Here is a 22,847-nt window from a genome sequence, read left to right as displayed (position 1 = left end):
ACATCGAGACCTACCTGGCGATGTACGAGAAAGTGGCCATAAGGGAAAATCTATCCGTGACCAGTGGGGTACATCAGTGGGGGTTTAAGCCGGCGAAGCCTGCGAGACCCCAGTATTACGACTTAATCCACCTCTTGCAAAAGTGGCTACAGCCTGATGTGCTGAGTCCCACGGCTATGCTGGATAGACTATTCGCTGATATATTCTGGCGGGCTCTGCCACCCTCTCTCCAGCACTGGTGTCTCCTGACAACGCCCCAGAAATGATGGACCTAGTGGAGCGCTACGAGGCTACTAAGAATGTTAAGGAGGGTTCTTTTGGGAGGGGGGAAGTCAAACCCCATAAATCTCCATCCCAGACCCGGTGACTTGTACCAACCAAACCCACCCGGGGTGTACCCTGTACGGACCTTGCTCCGATTGTCTACTGGCGATGTTAGGAGCCGGGCCATGTAAGGGCTGACTGTCCCCATCAGGTGGAACCCATGGATACTAACTATGGCTACTGTCAGTCGCTATATGCCAGTAAGCTGTGTTCAGCAGGTACCCCAAAAACTCTAAACCACCTGTGCCAGGTGGAGGTAGGAGACACTTCAGCGGAGGCCCTGCTGGACTCAGGGAGTCTGGTGTCCCTAGTAAGGGCTCCTCTGGTACGGTCAGTGGAGTATACTGGCCGGAAAGTCTGGGTCATATGCATCCATGGAGACTTAAAAGACTATCCCACCGCCCTGGTGTCTCTAACCACAGGGGCCGGCAGATGGACTCACGAAGTGGCAGTTTCCACAAATTTACACTACGAACGTATAATAGGGAGAGACTTCCAGGGCTTCCCGGCACTGTGGCCTGCTATGACAGTGACTGATACCCATCAGACAGGGGTAACCCTAGCGGAGTGGCCCGGCTCAGGGGGGAGACCAGAACCCTGGGAACCTGAGACCGAAGGGCCAGCGGGAGGGGTGACCGCCACTTTGGTGGCAGAGGGGGAGACAACCCCGCTAAGTGTGAAGATTGGAGACGTGGAGGACTTGCCGCCGGGTCCTGAATTGGCATACCATAATGTCTCTGGGGATAATTTTGGTACCACCCAACGTCAGGACCCAAACTTATCCCGCGCCTGGGAAAATGTGTTAATAGTAGATGGTGAACCACAACAACCTGGGGCAGATTCAGTGTTTCCCCGTTTTGTGGTTCATCAGGATATGTTGTATCGGGTAAAACAACTATAGGGTGAGCCTATTGAACAGTTGGTGGTCCCCAAGGCTTATCACAAGCTTGTGTTAGATCTAGCCCACCAGCACGTTCTCGGGGGTCACCAGGGGCTGCAGAAAACTCAGGATCGTATTCTACAGCGGTTTTACTGGCCCAGCATATTCAAAGAAGTTGAAGAGTTTTGTAAGTCTTGCCCGACCTACCAGATAACTAGCCCCCAGCCACATTTCCGTAATCCCCTAGTACCTCTCCCGATTATCGAAGTACCGTTTGACCGAATAGCTATGGACCTCATAGGCCCAGTACCGAAGTCCGCCAGAGGGCATCAACACATCTTAGTCATTCCAGACTACGCCACTCGGTACCCGGAGGCGGTGCCACTGCGACATACCTCGGCCAAACTCATGGCTAAGGAGATAATGGAGATGTTTTCCCGAGTGGGACTACCTAAAGAGGTTCTGACCGACCAAGGGACCCCTTTTATGTCCAAGGTGATGAGGGAACTCTGTAGGTTGCTGCACATAAAACAACTACGGACGTCCGTTTACCATCCGCAAACGGAGGGTCTGGTAGAACGGTTTAACCAAACATTAAAAAATATGTTGAGAAAGGTGGTGTCTAAAGATGGGAAGGACTGGGACCTCCTTCTGCCCTACCTCATGTTTGCAGTGCGAGAGGTGCCCCAGGCCTCTACTGGGTTCTCACCCTTCGAACTGCTATATGGCAGACACCCTCGCTGTCTCTTGGACGTGGCCAAAAATGTGCGGACCCATTCATTCTCTATGGGGACTGAATGGATGCGGAGAGCACACTATGTGCTCTCCGCATCCGCATTTCCAGAGCGCGGCCCCGATCTTCCAGTCCGCAGCTCCGGAAAAAAATAGAGCATGTCCTATTCTTGTCCGCAATTGCGGACAAGAATAGGCATTTCTATGGGGGTGCCGGCCGGGTGTATTGCGGATCCTCAATGCACTACGGACGTGTGAATGGACCCGTCCTTGAATATGTTACCCAGATGCAAGATCGGATAGAGACAGTGTTGCCTCTTGTTAGGGAGCATATGGAGGCGGCTCAGCGAGCCCAGAGTCGGGTCTATAATCGGCAGGCTCGGGTCCAGATCTTTAACCCGGGTGATCGGGTTTTGGTTCTGGTGCCGACCGTGGACAGTAAGTTCCTTGCTAGGTGGCAGGGGCTTTACGAGGTACTTGAGAAAATTGGAGATATAAACTACAAGGTACACCAGCCAGGGCGGCAAAAGCCGGAGCAGGTTTACCATGTGAATTTACTCAAACCGTGGAAAGATAGGGAAATCTGTACAGAAGACAGCCCGCGGCCGGGTTTTCTAGGAGAAGAGGTATCGGCCCCTCTGTCTGATGCAACAGAGGCGGCTGCCACAGTAAAAATTGCTGACAGCCTCTCCTCTAAACAGACTTAGGAGGCCAGGGAGTTAGTTGTAACTCGGATGTGTTCTCGGACCTCCCTGGACGCACTTCCATAATCCAGCATGACATTGTCACTGAGCCTAAAGTCCAATTAAAACCATACCAGGTACCCGAGGCTCGGTGACAAGCCATATCGGAGGAGGTGCAGCTAATGTTGCAGCTAGACGTCATTGATGAGTCAAAAAGTGAGCGGGCCAGTCCTATAGTATTGATACCCAAGCTGGACGGGACGTTGCGGTTTTGTAACGACTTTCGAAAACTTAACGAGGTTTCCAAATTCGATGAGTATCTCCTGCCCCGGGTGGATGAGCTCATCGAGAGGTTAGGACAAGCCCGGTATTTTTCTGTTTTGGACCTCACGAAAGGGTACTGGCAGGTGCCCTTAACGGAGGCTGCCAAAGAGAAAACTGCCTTTATCACGCCTGAGGGGCTGTGTCAATATAAGGTTGGGGGGAGGATGTGACACATTGAGGGGTTGTGTCTGGCAAGGCAGGTATTTTCTTCCCAGCATGTGCGGCTGGGCTGGTTTCCAGCCAGGTGAGGTCAAATATCGGACCGGAGTTTAAGTGCCGGTCTGGGTTTTGGCAGCACCTGGCTGTCCTTAAATAGGCAGCTGGGCTCAGCAGAGATGTTTCTGTTTTTGGGATCTGAGGCTTTGTGCCGTGCTGGAGGGCTGAGAGCCGCACGCTGGGGAAACAGGCCTCCTAAAGCCTGCTGTGGACTACTGGAAGCAGAACTGCCAGCAAGGTGACTTGTGTTATATGAACTTTACATTGTGTGTGAATTTACACCAAGACTGCAGTTACCTGCTGTTTTGTTCAATTGCCTCAAGTGTGAATAAACACTGACGTTTTGAGTTAAGAACTTGTATTTTGCCTCTGTACTGCGCCCGCTTACCCTATCTACCAGAGCGAAACCCCACAAAGTGTAATGTACATGTGTGCTTGTATATATGTAACGTATGTGTGTGTTCTCTTATGCAATGTATGTATGTGCTTGTTTATATGTGAGGTACATGCATGGGGGTATGTATATATGTGTGTGTGTGTGTGTGTATATGTGTGTGTGTGTGTGTATATATATATATATATATATATATATATATATATATATATATATATATATATTAGTACATGTATGTGTGCTCGCATATAAGTAATGTACATGTAGTCGTATATATGTACTGTACGTGTGTGTACTTGTAAATATGTAATGTGCATGTATGTTTGTTCGTATATATGTAGATGTGTATATATAGTGTACATATGTATAATCTCCATGTATACATATGCTGGTATATATAGGTAATGTACATGTGCTCATATATCGGGGGGGGGGGAGTAGCTGTCAGTGTGTGGACTGTGCCATTGATTTACAGCAGATCCCATGTCTGGGGCGCTGGTAGTACGCCCACATAAGTGGCAGACTGCACTTCTGTGCCATGTTGGGCACTTCAGGGTCTGTTCTGTGAGTTTTAGTAGTAGTTGGTCGTTTTTTGCCCGAGGCTCCTTCACTAAGTGCCACGTTTGTCTGGCAGTAAATGGTCCGGGTTATGAAGTAGCGTTATGAGCGGGCATTCACAGCTGGCACAGGCGGTATCGTATGTGGGTAGTGTGATACAGTCAGACAGGATATTATACCTGTGATAATGGCCTTTACTGAGTTAGTGCCAACATAGTTGCCCACGTGTTACAGGCGGTATATATAGTGGTAATATAGCCTGCATGTGACTGGAACGTGGCTGGCTTTCTATGCGGGCTCTGCGCGCAGGAGCTCTGCACTGGATCCCAACCCCCGCCGGCAGCTGCTGTGTATTTATAACCCTGATGCTGCTGCCAGTCTATCTGCGAGCTGTGAAATCATCAGGAAACACATTGCAGGGGTCTGTGCGGGCACAGGACGGTGGCTGGGGCAGCTCTGCTGTATCGCGGGGCGGACAGCGGAGGAATGTGGGTGTCTGTGGACAGTAGGGATACAGAGGGGGGAAGCGGGGGCACGGTTTCTGGGGTGCGCGGTGGGGCATAGTTGGTACGGATTGAGTCAGCGGTGTTAGGGAATTGCATACATGGCAACCGCTTTCATGTGGAGAAACACCATTGCCTGTGCAGTTGGAGTGTTCTGATGATACAGATGCAGGCCTGCAGAGAATTTAAAGGGGTGCTCCACAGGATAAGTGATGTCTAATTTCGGGGACCCCAGCACTAGTATACCCACTGGTCACTATCGCTGGGGTTCCACTGCATTGAATGGAGTGGTAGTCATGTGTGCACACTGGGGGGTCATTTACTAGCGGTGTGCTCTCCCCATAGAAGGGAAAGGGAACGCACCGCGCATGACCGGCCACCGCTCCCATTTACTTCTGTGGGCCCGACGGAAATAGCCGAGCCAGTGTCCCCATAGAAATAAATGGAGGGCGGCTGCTCATATGCAGTGCGTCCTCCACCTCTTTTGGGGCTCCGTATAGGTGCGGGTCCCAGCACCTATCAGACAATGGGGGCATATCCTAGCGATATGCTAGGAGATGAGACAACCCCTTTAAAGTAGTGGGTGGGGCTTATTGGAAGGGCGTGGCCACCACAGCCGACCACATTTACTATAATTTACACCATAAAGCTGCTAACTGGCATAGGTTTCAGTCTCTGGCGCATGGGCATCGCCAATTATTAAGAAATTGGTCGCATTTTATGGCAGCTTTCATTTTTTATAAAATGCCCCCCACTGTCTAGAAAACAGATGAAGATCACCAGGCTCTGTAGCCTGCCGTCTCTGCCAGGCTCTGTAGCCTGCCGTCTCTGCCAGTCTCTGTAGCCTGCCGTCTCTGCCAGTCTCATAGACTTTGAATGGAGTGTCATGAATCTAGTGATGGGTGGGCCCCCTAGGCATTTTTTACCTACAGTTTCTGGATAGGTGATAAATGTCCTTTGTGGGCAGCCCCCTTTACATATGGATGGCCCACCCTTGTAGGATAGGCCACCAGTGTTTCATTGGTGGGGGTCCGACCTTTGGTGCAGCCACATAGCGTACCCTTCGTTTATTACTTGGGCACATGGCGCATCCATACTGGCATGTTTACCTGGCACTGCAGTCCTATTCAGTTGAGCGCAGCGACCCCATCCTAAAGGTAGAAAATTAGTGTCTGATTCTAAGTACTAAAACCTTTGATCAGTTTGATACTGAGACCCCCCCCCCCAATTGATCGCCAGAACGAGGAGAGAGAAGTGCTGGAGACGGAGGCGAGACGCCCATAGACTTCTATTGAGCCCGTCTCCTGTAGTAAGGAGAGAGAGTGCCATATGTGAGTGCTTCTCTCTCCTCGTTCTAGTGATCGATGGGGGTCTCAGCGCTAAGACCCCCACCGATCAAAGGTTTTGCTATGTCTCTGTGGCATATCCAAAGTTTTCTGAAAACTCAGTCACCCTTTAGGTTTTCCAGCGCTGCGCAGCTCATCCATCATCAGGCTGCTGTTTATGGTAGCCTGTATTCTGCCTCTAGGTCAGCTGAGACAGGCTGTCATAAAATGGCCCTAACTGCTGGCACCAGTTACATGACTCTGCCGCCCTCCATCTTCGGTGGATCGGATCACAATGGGATCCACTGACTGAAATCTGATCTATGGCCAGGTTTGGTACAGGATATACACGTTAATAGAAGTCTTTCCCTAGAAGACATTCCCTCAGTTTTATGTCCCTGTCCCATCAGCAGACTACAGGCTGCCATAAACAACTGCCTGTAGTCTGCCGACAGATTTAGTCCCAGCATTTCATCGTGCAAATTGAGATCAATTTACTATATTAGAGGGGCTTTTCGAGTGTTTTTTTTTTACCAGGTGATCAGTATCTAATCGGCGGGGGTCCGACACCCGGGACCCCCGCCGATCATCTGTTTGAGAAGGTGGTAGCGCTGCAGCCATCTCTCAGCTTTTCCCTAGGCCAGTGACATCACGTTCGTTGGTCACGCTGTACATCTAAGAGGGGTTACACATACTTCATATGTACAAATACAATGAGCATGAACTGGTACAGAGGAAGAGGGGACCCTGCCCGCGAGAGCTTACAATCTACAAGGGAAGGAGCCAGTAGGTGCGGTGAAGGCCGAACATCTGGCTGTGGGTGCCAGCATGCTCATTGCAGGTGGTAGGCTTTTTCTGAAGAAGTGGGTTTTCAGGTTACTTTTGAAGGTTTGGATGTTGGGGGAGAGTCTGATGTGCTGGGGGTAGAGAGTTCCAGATGATCGGAGATGATGCAGGTGAGAAATCCTGAGGACGATTGTGTGAGGAACAGACGAGAGAAGGAGGTCTTGTGAGGATCGGAGATTACATGTGGGGACGTATAGGAGGAGTAGGTCAGAGATGTAAGGAGGGGGCCGGTTGTGGACGGCCATATATGTTGTTGTTTGTATCTTGAACTGAATTAGTTGGGCATCGGGGAGCCAGTGAAGGGATTGGCAGAGGAGTAATGGGGGGAGAGGTGGATAAAGCAGATAGACTGGAGGGTGCTAGATGGGAGGCCACAGAGGAGGATGTTGCAGTAGTCCAGACGGGGGATGATGAGGGCATGCACTAGCATTTTAGTTGACTCAGGGCTGAGGAAGAAGCGAATGCGAAGGATGTTCTTCAGTTGAAAGCAGCAGGTGGAGATGAGGGTTGGATGTGTGGCTTGAAGGACAGGGCAGAACCCAATGTTACCCCCAGGCAGTGGAGCTATGAGCGTGGTGACGATACCTATAGGGCAGGTAGGGGGGGCTGAGTGACCTGGGGAAGGATGAGGAATTCTGTTTTCTCCATGTCGAGTTTTAAGAAGCTGGAGGAGAAGAATGAAGATATGGCTGCTAGACGTGGTGGGATTCTGGATAGAAGTGATGTATGGGCCACAGAGGTATAGCTGAGTGTCCTCCACATACAGGTGGTGCTGGAAGCCGTGGGACTGTAGGGCCTGTCCCAGGCCGACTTTATAAATGGAGAGAAGTGAGGGACCCAGGACAGAGCCTTGAGGGGGGAGTATGAATGGGAAACGCTGGAGGTTCTGTTCCAGGAGAGGACCAGGTCTCTGATGAGAGTATTTCATCTGACTACAGGTATCGGTGTAAAGTACAGGCAGTACAGCACCCATTATATAGATACATGCCATCTTACTGCCGTACACTGCCCTGGGTGCACAGGGGTATATAAGGCCCCCCTAACTTTGGATGCAGGAAGCATGTGGTGGTTGTCAGACCCCATTAAAAATTTGTGCCGTCACTCGGACTCCCTTTGGATCCATTGTACCATAAATCCGGCGCAGGGGGGGAGTGTAGGCCAGGGATTCCAGCTGTTGTGAAATTACTACTCCTAGCGTGTTGTCAAAACTCCCATATAAGTGAGTAGAGCATGCTGGGAGTTGTAGTTTCACAACAACTGGAGTGCCAGAGGTTGCCGCCCCCTGGTGTAGGCCCTGGAAATAACCATTATCCTGTAGTAAACAGCGACGCCTCTCCGGACAGCTCTCTTTTATAGTAAGTACTTGTATTCCCTATGAAAAAGTCTTATAAGCTTTGTGTTGTGTCATTCCTCTGTTATTCCTCCTAGAAATTTCTGAATAAATTGGCAGCTGGGTGTTACCAGTTGGGGGCACGTCCCTATATACTCAGACACTGTCCAGTCAGTGCGGGAAGTGTCAGACTGTGTAGGGACACGCCCATTTGACAGGGGGAACGGTAACGCCCAGGTGTCAAATTAGTCAGACATTTCCAGGAGGAAAATCAGAGGAGCAGCACAGTTTCTTCCTGCACTACAGACCATGTTGACTTAGTCCATAGAGATTTGGGCTACAGACTGTACCAGGCTTAGTAAAATGAAGTCCACCAGAGTAAGGTGCGGTCCGTGAGCCAGACATTGAAGTCCATGCCAGCTAGGAGTTGTAATTCACGCCAGTTTATTGGGGTAAATTATTATTAATGTGTTGCGCTGCGGTGGTGACTCCGCCCCCTTCCACTAATCTCCACCCATTTGTTATCTAATAAACCTAGCGAGAACATTGAAAAACGTATAAGAAAAAGTAGCAATCTTTTTGCGCAAATTGATGCTTTCGCAAAATTTTACGACACTTGTACGCCAAAAAAAAAAACGGCATAGAAGTTTTGTAGTTGACCCCGAATATATGATATGTGTGAGAAGGGCTGATGTACGGAGTTACCAAGCCGAACATTCGGGTTCCTTCCAAACAATTGCTGCGAAATATCGCCGTCCGAACAGAAATGTCCGACTGGTCCGATGGGAAAGCGATTATGTTTTTTAACTGGACGTACTGGTAAATCCCATTAGCCCGTACGCGCTGAGGCCTGACCGCACGGCTCGTCCTAGTATTCAAATGTCTGCTTCATGTACGTCTTCTACACTAACTGCGGCCAAATTGGCTGCGAATCAAGACGTTCTCGGAGCATCCAGAATCTGGAGAATAGCAGACACCAGCACTGTGTATACTGGCGTAAAAAATACAACCTGCGGTGTACACGAATATGAGGCTCTATGTATATGTATAGTGCGGTGTATACATATATGAGGCTGTATGTTTATGTATAGTGCGGTGTATACATATATGAGGCTGTATGTGCATTTTATAGTGCGGTATATACATATATGAGGCTGTATGTGTATGTATAGTGCGGTATATACATATATGAGGCTGTATGTGTATGTATAGTGCGGTATATACATATATGAGGCTGTATGTGTATGTATAGTGCGGTATATACATATATGAGGCTGTATGTGTATGTATAGTGCGGTATATACATATATGAGGCTGTATGTGTATGTATAGTGCGGTATATACATATATGAGGCTGTATGTGTATGTATAGTGCGGTATATACATATATGAGGCTGTATGTGTATGTATAGTGCAGTATATACATATATGAGGCTGTATGTGTATGTATAGTGCGGTATATACATATATGAGGCTGTATGTGCATGTATATTGCGGTATATACATATATGAGGCTGTATGTATATGTATAGTGCAGTATATACATATATGAGGCTGTATGTGTATGTATAGTGCGGTATATACATATATGAGGCTGTATGTGTATGTATAGTGCGGTATATACATATATGAGGCTGTATGTATAGTGCAGTGTATACATATATGAGGCTGCATGTATAGTGCAGTATATACATATATGAGGCTGTATGTGTATGTATAGTGCGGTGTACACATATATGAGGCTGTATGTGTATGTATAGTGCAGTATATACATATATGAGGCTGTATGTGTATGTATAGTGTGGTATATACATATATGAGGCTGTATGTGTATGTATAGTGCGGTATATACATATATGAGGCTGTATGTATAGTGCAGTGTATACATATATGAGGCTGTATGTGTATGTATAGTGCGGTATATACATATATGAGGCTGCATGTATAGTGCAGTATATACATATATGAGGCTGTATGTGTATGTATAGTGCAGTATATACATATATGAGGCTGTATGTGTATGTATAGTGCGGTATATACATATATGAGGCTGTATGTGTATGTATAGTGCGGTATATACATATATGAGGCTGTATGTGTATGTATAGTGCGGTATATACATATATGAGGCTGTATGTGTATGTATAGTGCGGTATACACATATATGAGGCTGTATGTGTATGTATAGTGTGGTGTACACATATATGAGGCTGTATGTATAGTGCGGTATATACATATATGAGGCTGTATGTATAGTGCAGTGTATACATATATGAGGCTGTATGTGTATGTATAGTGCGGTATATACATATATGAGGCTGCATGTATAGTGCAGTATATACATATATGAGGCTGTATGTGTATGTATAGTGCAGTATATACATATATGAGGCTGTATGTGTATGTATAGTGCGGTATATACATATATGAGGCTGTATGTGTATGTATAGTGCGGTATATACATATATGAGGCTGTATGTGTATGTATAGTGCGGTATATACATATATGAGGCTGTATGTGTATGTATAGTGCGGTATATACATATATGAGGCTGTATGTGTATGTATAGTGCGGTATACACATATATGAGGCTGTATGTGTATGTATAGTGTGGTGTATGAATATATGAGGCTTTATATGCTGAGGATAGGGCATCACTTGACTAATTTAATTCTGATGTGACACCCATAAGCGGCAGTCTCTTTAGCTTTTGGGATGTCAGTTTTAAAGGGATACTCCTATCTCATCCATTAATGGTATATCAGTAGAGTTTGCCATCAATGTCACATTGGTTCTGGTTTCACCTCTGGGACCCGCTCCTGTCTCCAGAACAGGACCTCTGAAGTATGGTAGAGGACACCACATATACACGATCCGCTCTCCATTCACTGTTATGGGAGTGAGCTCTCGGAAGTCTTAGTGATGAATGGAGAGCGGATCGTGCATTCAACTACAGTCAGGTCCATAAATATTGGGACATTGACACAATTCTAACATTTTTGGCTCTATACACCACCACAAGGGATTTGAAATGAAACAAACAAGATGTGCTTTACCTGCAGACTGTCAGCTGTAATTTGAGGTATTTACATCCAAATCAGGTGAACGATGTAGGAATTATAACAGTTTGCATATGTGCCTCCCACTTGTTAAGGAACCAAAAGTAATGGGACAATTGGCTTCTCAGCTGTTCCATGGCCAGGTGTGTGTTATTCCCTCATTATCCCAATGACAATGAGCAGATAAAAGGTCCAGAGTTCATTTCCAGTCTGCTATTTGCATCTGGAATCTGTTTCTGTCAACTCTCAAGATGAGATCCAAAGAGCTGTCACTATCAGTGAAGCAAGCCATCATTAGGCTGAAAAAACACAACAAACCCATCAGAGAGATAGCAAAACCATTAGGCGTGGCCAAAACAACTGTTTGGAACATTCTTAAAGGGAACCTGTCACCAGGATTTTGTGTATAGAGCTGAGGACATGGGTTGCTAGATGATCACTAGCACATCCACAATACCCAGTCCCCATAGCTCTCTGCGCTTTTATTGTGTTAAAAAACCATTTTTGATCCATATGCAAATGAACCTGATGTGAGTCCTGTGTCCGGAGATGAGTCCAGCGGAAAGGAGCCCAGCACCGCCCCGCGTCCTCCGAATCTCCACCTTGCTGGCTGACGTCACAGAGCTGGAGCGCCGAAATCTCGCGATGCGCGAGCTAGCGCATGCGTAGTTTGTTCCCTGTGCTGATGCCAGCACAGGGAATGAACATGATGCCGACACTGCACATGCGCTAGCTCGCACATCGCGAGATTTCGGCGCTCCAGCTCTGTGACGTCAGCCAGCAAGGAGGAGACTAGGAGGACGCGGGGCGGTGCTGGGCTCAGAAAACTGGACTCATTTCCGGACACAGGACTCATATCAAGTTCATTTGCATATGGATCAAAACGGTTTTTTAACACAATAAAAGCACACAGAGCTATGGGGACTGGGTATTGCAGATGTGCTAGTGGCCATCTAGCAGTCCATGTCCCCAGCTCTATGCACAAAATCCCGGTGACAGGTTCCCTTTAAAAAGAAGGAACGCACCGGTGAGCTCAGCAACACCAAAAGACCTGAAAGACCACTGAAAACAACTGTGGTGGATGACCGAAGAATTCTTTCCCTGGTGAAGAAAACACCCTTCACAACAGTTGGCCAGATCAAGAACACTCTCCATGAGGTAGGTGTATGTGTGTCAAAGTCAACAATCAAGAGAAGACTTCACCAGAGTGAATACAGAGGGTTCACCACAAGATGTAAACCATTGGTGAGCCTCAAAAACAGGAGGGCCAGATTAGAGTTTGCCAAACGACATCTAAAAAAGCCTTCACAGTTCTGGAACAACATCCTATGGACAGATGAGACCAAGATCAACTTGTACCAGAGTGATGGGAAGTGAAGAGTATGGAGAAGGAAAGGAACTGCTCATGATCCTAAGCATACCACCTCATCAGTGAAGCATGGTAGTGGTAGTGTCATGGTGTGGGCATGTATGGCTGCCAATGGAACTGGTTCTCTTGTATTTATTGATGATGTGACTGCTGACAAAAGCAGCAGGATGAATTCTGAAGTGTTTCGGGTAGGGATCGACCGATATTGATTTTTTAGGGCCGATACCGATAATTTGTGAACTTTCAGGCCGATAGCCGATAATTTATACCGATATTCTGGGAATTTTCATTTTTGAGAAAAAAATAAAAATTCCTACACAAATCTGCTGAAAATTAATATGTTTATTGTTAATGTGTATTTTTTTGTTTATTGTTAATGTGTATTTTTTTTTATAAGTCTTTTTCATTTATACTTAATATTTTTGTGTTTTTTTTTTTTTTACTAACTTTTAGCCCCCTTAGGGACTAGAACCCTTGTCCTATTCCCCCTGATAGATCTCTATCAGGGTGAATAGGAGCTCACACTGTCCCTGCTGCTCTGTGCATAGTGCACACAGCAGCATGGAGCTTACCATGGCAGCCAGGGCTTCTATAGTGTCCTGGCTGCCATGGTAACCGATCGGAGCCCCAGGCTTGCACAGCTGGGGCTCCGATCGGAGGAGCAGGGGAGAGGGGATCCTGTGGCCACTGCCACCAATGAGTAATACTGGGTGGGGGGGGGGGGTGGCGCACTGCGCCACCAATGTTTTTACTATTGGCCGGGATTGGGGTGGGGGCGCACTGCGCCACCAATGATTAATACTGGGGGGCTTGGGGGGGGGGGGCGCACTGCGCCACCAATGAAGATAAGTCTCTCAATCATTCATATACAGGAGGCGGGAGCTGGCTGCAGAATCACATAGCCGGCTCCCGACCTCTATGAGCGGTAGCTGCGATCCGCGGCACCTGAGGAGTTAACTACCGCGGATCGCAGCTATCGCTCATAGAGGCCGGGAGCCGGCTATGTGATTCTGCAGCCAGCTCCCGCCTCCTGTATATGAATGAATGAAAGGCTTATCTTCATTGGTGGCGCAGCGGCCACAGCCCCTCCCCTCCTCTTGTCTTCTCTTCTGTCATTGGCGGCAGCGGCAGCAGCACAGGGGGAGGAGACACTGCTTCTTTCTCCCCTGTGCTGCGGAGGGAACACGGAGAGCGCTGAGAGCAGCGTGTTCTGTGTTCCCCATACATTATCGGTATATCGGCAAAATAGATGCCGATACCGATAACGTTCAAAATCCTCAATATCGGCCGATAATATCGGCCAAACCGATAATCTGTCGATCCCTAGTTTCGGGCAATATTATCTGCTCATATTCAGCCAAATGCTTCAGAACTCATTGGACGGCGCTTCACAGTGCAGATGGACAATGACCCAAAGCATACTGCAAAAGCAATCAAAGAGTTTTTTAAGGGAAAGAAGTGGAAAGTTATGCAATGGCCAAGTCAATCACCGGACCTGAATCCGATTGAGCATTTCACTTGCTGAAGACAAAACTGAAGAGAAAATGCCCCAAGAACAAGCAGGAACTGAAGACAGTTGCAGTAAAGGCCTGGGAGAGCATCACCAGGGATGAAACCCAGCGTCTGGTGATGTCTATGCGTTCCAGACTTCAGGCTGTAATTGACTGCAAAGGATTTGCAACCAAGTATTAAAAAGTGAAAGTTTGATTTATGATTATTATTCTGTCCCATTACTTTTGGTCCCTTAACAAGTGGGAGGCACATATGTAAACTGCTCTAATTCCTACATCGTTCACCTGATTTGGATGTAAATTCCCTCAAATTAAAGCTGACAGTCTGCAGTAAAGCACATCTTGTTCGTTTCAAATCCATTGTGGTGGTGTATAGAGCCAAAAATGTTAGAATTGTGTGTAATGTCCCAATATTTATGGACCTGACTGTATATGGGACTATAGCAGAGCCGGTGTCCCCCTATGTTTGGAGTGAATGTAGGGTGGCCGCACATGTGCTGTGGGCTCTCCTTTCACTTTGGGGGTCCCATTCTGGAGATCTGAGGGGGTCCCAGAGGTGATATCCTAGCCATATGCCATCAATGTGCCAGATGGGAATACCCCTTTAATAAACCCTTCAACAATTCTACCCTTGATGGCTGGAGAGATTTTGTTTTTTGGTGAAATATTCGTGCGCTCCACACCTCCTTGCTCCAGGTTTCCTCTTGGCTACCATGTTGGATTGTGCTTTATATCTTTACGTGCAAAAGATTTAAATGGGTTCTCCAGGATTAGAAAATGAATGGCCTATGCTAAGGATAAGCCATCAGTATGAGACTGGCGGGAGTCCAATGTCCAGCACCCCCAGCGATCAACTGATGGAAGGCAATCAAGCGAGCCCCACCTCTCTTTCCTTGTTTATGAGGAAGAGAACCATCTCGCCAGCGCCAACAAGCCTTATGATTTGACAAGGGAACATAGCTAAGCCAGATATTCGTCTGTAGACAGCCGTTTCGGGGTGCTTGCCCCTCGTCAGTACAGAGTAGGACTCTGGCTGAGTGCGATGCCTTGAATGCGGCATAGGCAGGGTGTTGGATCTCTTTAAGGCTCCTTTCACACGGGCGAGTTTTCTGCGCGGGTGCAATGCGTGAGGTAAACGCATTGCACCCGCACTGAATCCGGACCCATTCACTTCCATGGGGCTGTGCAGATGAGCGGTGATTTTCATGCATCACTTGTGCGTTGCGTGGAAATCGCAGCAAGCTCTATATTCTGCGTTTTTCAGGCAACGCAGGCCCCATAGAAATGAATGGGGCAGCGTGAAAATTGCAAGCATCTGCAGGCAAGTGCGGATGCGGTGCGATTTTCACGCATGGTTGCTAGGAGATGATAGCAACCCCATTAACGTAAATTCACTGTATTATTTTCCCGTATAACATGGTTATAAGAGAAAATAATATAGTAAAACGTCCATTGAGGGATTAAAAAATAAAAAAAATTAACTCGCCTCATCCACTTGATGGCGCAGCCGGCATCGTCTTCTTGCTTCTTCTTTCAGGACCTGCAAAAGGACCTTTGATGATGTATTCGCGCTCACCACGTGGTGAGCGCAGTGACGTCAGCACAGGTGCTGCTTAATGAAGATAGAAGGACCCCCTCCTAGCCATGTCCCCAGCGACAGTACTTACCTTTCCTGTAGGGGCGCCGCTCCACAGCTCCTCCATCTTCTTCTCGTCCTGACGTCACACAGCGTCGGATCATAGTGCGCGCTTACGTGCACTATGACCGGACTATGTGTCAGGAAGGAAGTGCAGCGCGGTGCGGGCCGGCGGGTGACCACGGAGTGGTAAGTAATAGCAAGCGCTTTACGCCCGCTCCATGGTCACATGACACAAACAAATCTTGCATCAAGTTTTTTTTGGTGTCGAATTACTCAATTTAAATCCAGTAATCGTTTCAGCTCTAACCATGACCATGTCTGTCCAGATGGCACCATGACCATGTCTGTCCAGATGGCACCATGACCATGTCTGTCCAGATGGCACCATGACCATGTCTGTCCAGATGGCACCATGACCATGTCTGTCCAGATGGCACCATGACCATGTCTGTCCAGATGGCACCATGACCATGTCTGTCCAGATGGCACCATGACCATGTCTGTCCAGATGGCACCATGACCATGTCTGTCCAGATGGCACCATGACCATGTCTGTCCAGATGGCACCATGACCATGTCTGTCCAGATGCCCTGTTAGGTTGGTGAATGATAATGTCTGTGGAGCAGGGAGATGGACTTGGGGTCAACTCTGGTAGGTAGATGGTCCCTTAAAAAGCTCATAAATCCCTGGCACACGTGAACTGGCAGGCAACAGCCGAGGGACCACCGTAAACCACACTCCATAGTATTCCTGTATCTTCGAAGGATGAATGATGGATTCTAGACATTGACAGTATGTTAGGAAACACAGTTCCCTAGTATAGGAGAAATTCCAAGTCACTTCTATCAGATGTCAGTCATACAGCTAGACATATAAGATGGATTTCCACCTAAGGCTACTTTCACACTTGCGGCAGAGTGATCTGGCAAGCAGTTCCGTTGACGGAACTGCCTTCCGGATCCGGCAAAACGTATGTCAACTGATAGCATTTGTCAGACTGATCAGGATCCTGATCAGTCTGAAAATGCATTGAAATGCCGGATCCGTCTTTCCGGTGTCATCCGAAAAAACGGATCCAGCATTTCTTTTTTTCACCTTTTTTTCACCTAATACATTCCTATGGAAAAATTCAGGCAAATCTTCTGTTTTATTTCCGCCAGAGATAAAGCTGTAGCATGATGCGGTTTTCTCTTTTGCCTGATCAGTCAAAATGACTGAACGGAAGGCATACTGATGCATCCTGAACGGATTGCTCTCCATTCAGAATGCATTAGGATAAAATTGATCAGTTTTCTCTTCCGGTATTGAGCCCCTAGGACGGAACTCAATACCGGAAAAGTTTAGCGCTAGTGTAAAAGTACCCGAAGATGGATATCCGCCAAGGGTTAAAGCACTAAATATCTTCTCAATCTTTTCAAATTGTGACCCCAAACTAAGATGTCGGGGATCACGGCTTGTAGACTGGTTCTTTGCTTTGGGTCTGAAAGCTAATCCTACTTGGTCTTCTTCCCTCCCGTTTTCTTACAGCATCACTGACCCCAGCCTACAGGATGTGCCCATGTCTCCAGGACCCCCTCCCACCCCTCCTACCCCAGTGCTGCCACCTCCGGGGCCACTGGGCTCTGACAATGAAGAGCAGGAAGATCCTGTAGATTATTGTAGAGGTGAGAAGTGCCCCTTGTTTTTTTAGCCTTTGTAAAGAACCTCTAGGCTCAGACCCTTGGAGAATTCATCATTTGAAGTGTTACATAACGTAGTTTTTATGTTTATTCCCATCTTTTAGGAGGCTATTACCCAGTTAAAATCGGGGACCTTTTTAACGGCCGATACCATGTCGTACGGAAACTTGGCTGGGGCCACTTCTCAACCGTGTGGCTCTGCTGGGACCTCCAGTAAGTGCAGTAGAAATCTTCTCATCCCTATTAGAATGGGATCGACATGACCCATGACTGTATTCGCTTCATATCCGACATCCCTTCTTTGACAGTACTAAGAAATACTACTTGCACTTTCCGGGCTGCAATGATTATGATGCTGGTTCTCGGCAACCACTGACTTTTAGCTGATGAGTGACACATTGCTGAGATCAGCATTTCTGTCACTACTTTATACTGCCCTCAGTACGGTCAGAATAAAGTTGATGACTGGTTACCTTTAAGCTATATCGTTATTAGTTTGATTCAAGATTTATTTAAAAAGAGTGTTTATGAGCTGTCAGGTGTGAAGAGAGAAGGGCTACAGATCGAACTGTCAGAGCAGCTCCCTGACGGATTCACCGAGAAGGAGAAGGAACAGTCTGCAGAGGCGGTGAAACTGAAAGCTGTAGGGGAAAAACTGTTGAATTTTTTTTATAAAGACGAATAAAAATAAAAAGATTTTTAACCCAAGATAATTAAAATATAATAATAATAAAAATGCCCCAGCTAACTTAGAAATGTCAGTTACTTTTGCCTTCACTGTTTCTCCAGTAGGATTGTCTGCGTACATTGGAAACAGACAGACTGCAGATAACACAGGAACTATTCTCTGCCGAACAGTTCCATTTTCTGTTTGGAGATGTCTGATGGAGCAAGGCTTAAAGGGGTTGTGCAGCGATTTTATAGTGATGACCTATCCTAATCGGCGGGGGTCCGACACCCAGCACCCCCACCCATCAGCTGTTTGAAGAGGCGGTGGCGCTCCTTCCTGTTCATTACACTGCACATTGTCTTCTTTGGAGTGGCGGCGTAGTGTCATTCCAAGTACTCGCTTCACTCAAATGGAGCGAGTACTCGTCATTACCCTGCACTCACGAGACGATGAGCAGTGTAATGAACAGGAAGCAGCGCTCACATGGAGCACCGCCTCCTCATCAAACAGCTGATCAGCAGGGGTCCCTGGTATCGGACCCCCCGCCAATCAGATATTGATGACTTATCCTATTAATCGCCGCACAACCCCTTTTAACAATCGTTTTGTCCCACTGCAGGCAGGGCGGTATGGCTCCTTCTCCAGCCAGTTATCTTACAGCCAGACACAGGACAATGAGGAGACTGGGCTATGTAGTTCTGGCTCTGCAGCTAGTGAAAACAGATGGTATTTGGGGTCCCGGGAGTCAGACCTCCGCTGATCTAATATTCATAGCCTATCCTTAGGGAATAGTAAACTCCTGGACAATTAAGACCCCTTTTTCGGAGCCCTTGGGTGCTTTCACACTGCGTTCTGCAGTGTCTATCAGAAGAAGACACGCTGAATGGAATAGCAGAGCCAACTGTGTAACATACGGCAGTAAAAATATATAGCAACGTATACAGGCTGATGGAGTACCTGGGCCTGAGAGCTCAGACTGGACACTGGCAAACGCAGTGTGTGAATACATCCTTAATTGATGTCCCTTTACTTTCTCCCTGCCCCCTTTTAACCTTGTGTTTCTGGGTGCAGGAGGAAGCGTTTTGGAGCTCTCAAAGTGGTGAAGAGTGCCGTGCATTACACGGAGACAGCCATAGATGAGATTAAACTGCTGAAATGTGTAAGTATCACTCCCATCGGGCTGTGTCACTGATACACGGCCGACCTGACGTGCCCTCTTCTAGCTCAGTCCTGACTCGCTTCTTACAGTCTCGTATCTCACCTCATGACGCGGCAGTAAAGTCACTGTGCCCCCTTCTCCGCTGTCTTCTCAGGTTAGAGACAGTGACCCGAATGATCCCAAGCGGGAAATGATTGTGCAGCTTATCGATGACTTCAAGATATCCGGTGTGAACGGTGTACGTATCCTTCAGAGCAGAGGTTCCATGAGGAGAGCTTTGTGGGAGCTGTCGGGCTGCTTTCTGTGGTAGTTTTGGGGTGTGGGTGTCTATGGGTGTATTGCCTTAACCAGCTCAGATGTCTGCATGGTGTTGGAGGTGCTCGGACACCAGCTACTGAAGTGGATCATCAAATCTAACTATGAAGGACTCCCCTTACCGTGTGTGAAGAGCATCATACGTCAGGTAAGTTCTTATCTACTGTAAGTCAACAGACTCTATGGACCTCTATGACCATTTGTGGCCGCAGTAACTTTAGTTCTCATGTTTTGCTCACTCGCTTAGGTCCTCCAAGGCCTGGATTATCTCCACACCAAATGCAAAATCATCCATACAGATATCAAGCCGGAAAACATACTAATGTGCGTGGGCGAGGGGTACATTCGTCGCCTTGCTGCCGAGGCCACCATTTGGCAGCAGTCTGGAGAGCCTCCCCCTTCGGGATCTGCCGGTGGGTATTTCAGTTTGAACTGCGTGGTTTAAGCCTTTGGAGACCCTGTAAAAGAAATGTTGGGGGAATTGCTGGAATAAGGCCCCTTTTAGACGAGCGAGTTCCATACTCCGGACTTGCAGCGTAAGTATGCAGCAGCTCCCGTCCGGACCTCCCAGCACTGACGGGGTCGAATAGCATTATATTGATTTATGATGCTATGTGACCCTTAGAGGTCTGGAATGTATTTGATAACACTGACATAATGCTGTCAGTGTTATCCAGTACATTCCAGAACTCTAAGGGTCACATAGCATCATAAATCAATATCATACTATACAACCCATGGGAGGTCAGGACGGGAGCTGCTGTATACTTGCGCTGCGAGTCCAGAGAGTCGAACTCGCATCTCAAAGGGGCCTAACAATCTCCTTGTATAATCTTATTAGAGAGAATTTCCCCCCAGACCATGGGAGCATTTCAGTAATTACTGGCGAGGAGATGTTTTATGCCAGCCTGTAGTTTGGCATCCATTCACAGGCTACCATAAACGGCAGTTCTGTTTAAAGGGGTTCTTTGCTTTCTCCATAAATGTCAGTGATGCTATACACTTGTGTGTAATGGCAAAAACCTGCTATAAATCGCCTCCGGGCATACATTATCTCGCATGGAGTTGCCCACCTATGCATAGGGACGTGCCACTGTCTGTTGCCTTACTAAGATGGCGCCTGTGTCTTCTACTGCGCATGAACTGTAAGTATTCAACCCAAGTGCAGATTAAAGTGGCGCTACAAAACGCCCTAAAAGAGGCCTCCGGTTGTAGGTGGGTCCAAACTGACAGAAGGCTGGGCCAATATATAATACAATAGTAATACCATAGTGCAGCACAGAATACCTCCGCAGAAGCTGTCCTTCTGTGGTGGCCATCAATATCTGCTACGATCTGTCCTCCTCCTCCTCCATGTGGAGCATGGGGCTTAGGCCGCGTTCACATATGCGCTGTGAACTCTGGCAGAGGAACAGACTACCAGAGTTCACCGTACCCGGCATAGCCGTGCACTGCCGGATGCCCATTCACTGCAATAGGATCCGGACGCATTGTGGCATACATGCCGGCTTTCGTCTGGACTGTAGGATTTTTTTGTCCTGCCGAGAGCTGGCATATATGCCTGATTCAGTGCCAGACCTACCTTTAGCATGCTGCCTGGACTTCCTCTAATAATGACCCCTTTAGTGCCCCTCCTATGTGGTTCTATGGGCATCATCCCACCAGGAAAATTCCTTGTAATGTTTACGGCCAGTCCGCTCCTGCATACAGGACATCCATTGTTTCCCTGGATGTCCTGTATCTACGTTTTCGCTGAACGCTCCCGTTGTGGAAAGGCTATTGAGCTTGGTGCCTATTGACACTGCCATCCATGGGCATCGGGGAGCACCCCCATGCTGACTATGGTAAGCCTGGGGGCTATTTAGCAGGTTCTTGCGCCATTACTGAAATTTATGTACAGAGCCTACAACCCCTTCCCTATTATTTTTTCTGCGGTGACTCCAAAGACAAAGCTTCTCTTTCCATCTCATCCCTGTACTGACTGCACAGAGCCTGCTGCGTAGCTGGCCTGTGCTCCTCCCGCACAGGCTGGCCGCTGCTGTTTTCTTTCTCGTTTTCCCTGGTACCAAGGTATTAAGCGCCATTCTCCTGAGCACTGTGGGCTAAGGCTGTCTCTCTTTGTGTCTCCTTCAATCCTGCTCCTTTCTGCTCTCCTGTCCTATCCGCTGGGTATAATCAGTCAGCTCTGCGCCTCCTGCACATCACAACTTGGTAAGTGCCTGGTATAAGCCTCGGCAGAGGTTGCTTGAGTTCAGCGCAGACTGGACGACCTTTTTATGGACAACTCTGATTGTTTACTGCTCCGGTTCTTATTCAGTGGGCTAGGCTTAGAGCAGGGATCAGCAACGTTCGGCACTCCAGCTGTGGTGAAACTACGACTCCCAGAATCCACACTTGCTTTGCTGTTCTTGGAACTCCCCACGAAGTGAATGGAGCATGCTGGGAGTTGTAGTTTCACAACTTCTGGAGTGCCAGAGGTTGCTCACCCCTGGTTTAGAGGATTATATCCCTCTCAGACATTGGTGGTATATCACTAGGTGGGACCCGCTCCGATCTCCAGAGAGCGAACACTGCACGCTTGTTGTGCTCTCCATTCACTTCTATGGAAGTTTCAAAAATATGCGAGTGTGCATAGTCCCAAAGTAGTAAATGGGGAGCACGCCTGCGCATGCACAGCCGCCTCTCCATTCACCAGTATGGGGCTGCCAGGAATAGCTGATCTATTTTCGGAACTCCCAAAGCAGTGAACGGAGGTGGTCGCACTTGTGCAGTGTGCTCTCTTTCATTTTAGGGGGACCGTTCTTATAGGAGCGGGTCCCACCTATGGTACCCACTCCTAGGTGACATTAGTGGTGTATTCCCCGCCCCCCACCATACTTCAAAAACAATTGTACACCCTCACAGTAGTATTGCCCTCATTGTACAACATTCACAGTAGTTTTTGTCCGGATATGTTCTCCCTCAGGGTAGTTATGCCCACACTGCCCCCTCATAATATTTATGCCCACACTGTACAACATTCACAGTAGTTATGCCCACATTGTGCCCCCTTAAAGTACTTATCCCTTCATTGTGCCCCCTTCACACTACTTAAGCCCTCATTGTGCCCCTTTCACAGTAGGAATGCTCTATCTGTGCCCCATTCACAGTTGTAATGCCCTCTTTGTGCCCCCTCACGGTAGTTATGCTCTCTCTGTGCCCTTTCACAGTAGTAATGCCATATCTGTGCCCCCTTCAGAGTAGTTATGCCCTCACTGTGCCCCCTACACGGTAGTAATTCCCTCTGTGCCCCCTACACGGTAGTAATTCCCTCTGTGCCCCCTTCACGG

The 22,847-nt window shown here is 47.8% G+C and overlaps 1 protein-coding gene across 1 annotated transcript in view; it reads left to right on the top strand.

Moving 5' to 3' along the window:
* SRPK3 (SRSF protein kinase 3) overlaps positions 1-22,847 on the top strand; it is a 38,768-nt gene that overhangs the window by 2,662 nt on the left and 13,259 nt on the right. Inside the window, exons 3-9 of the mRNA XM_040405734.1 lie at positions 17,223-17,359; positions 17,479-17,587; positions 19,116-19,203; positions 19,358-19,445; positions 19,560-19,666; positions 19,766-19,931; positions 21,698-21,729. Of these exons, the coding sequence (XP_040261668.1) occupies positions 17,223-17,359; positions 17,479-17,587; positions 19,116-19,203; positions 19,358-19,445; positions 19,560-19,666; positions 19,766-19,931; positions 21,698-21,729 (727 nt within the window). The remainder of the gene's footprint in view (positions 1-17,222; positions 17,360-17,478; positions 17,588-19,115; positions 19,204-19,357; positions 19,446-19,559; positions 19,667-19,765; positions 19,932-21,697; positions 21,730-22,847) is intronic.

The sequence above is a fragment of the Bufo bufo genome, chromosome 8, assembly GCF_905171765.1.
Source record: "Bufo bufo chromosome 8, aBufBuf1.1, whole genome shotgun sequence".
NCBI lineage: Eukaryota > Metazoa > Chordata > Amphibia > Anura > Bufonidae > Bufo > Bufo bufo.
Note: the sequence above shows the minus strand (reverse complement) of the source record. Positions and strands in the feature narration are given on the sequence as shown.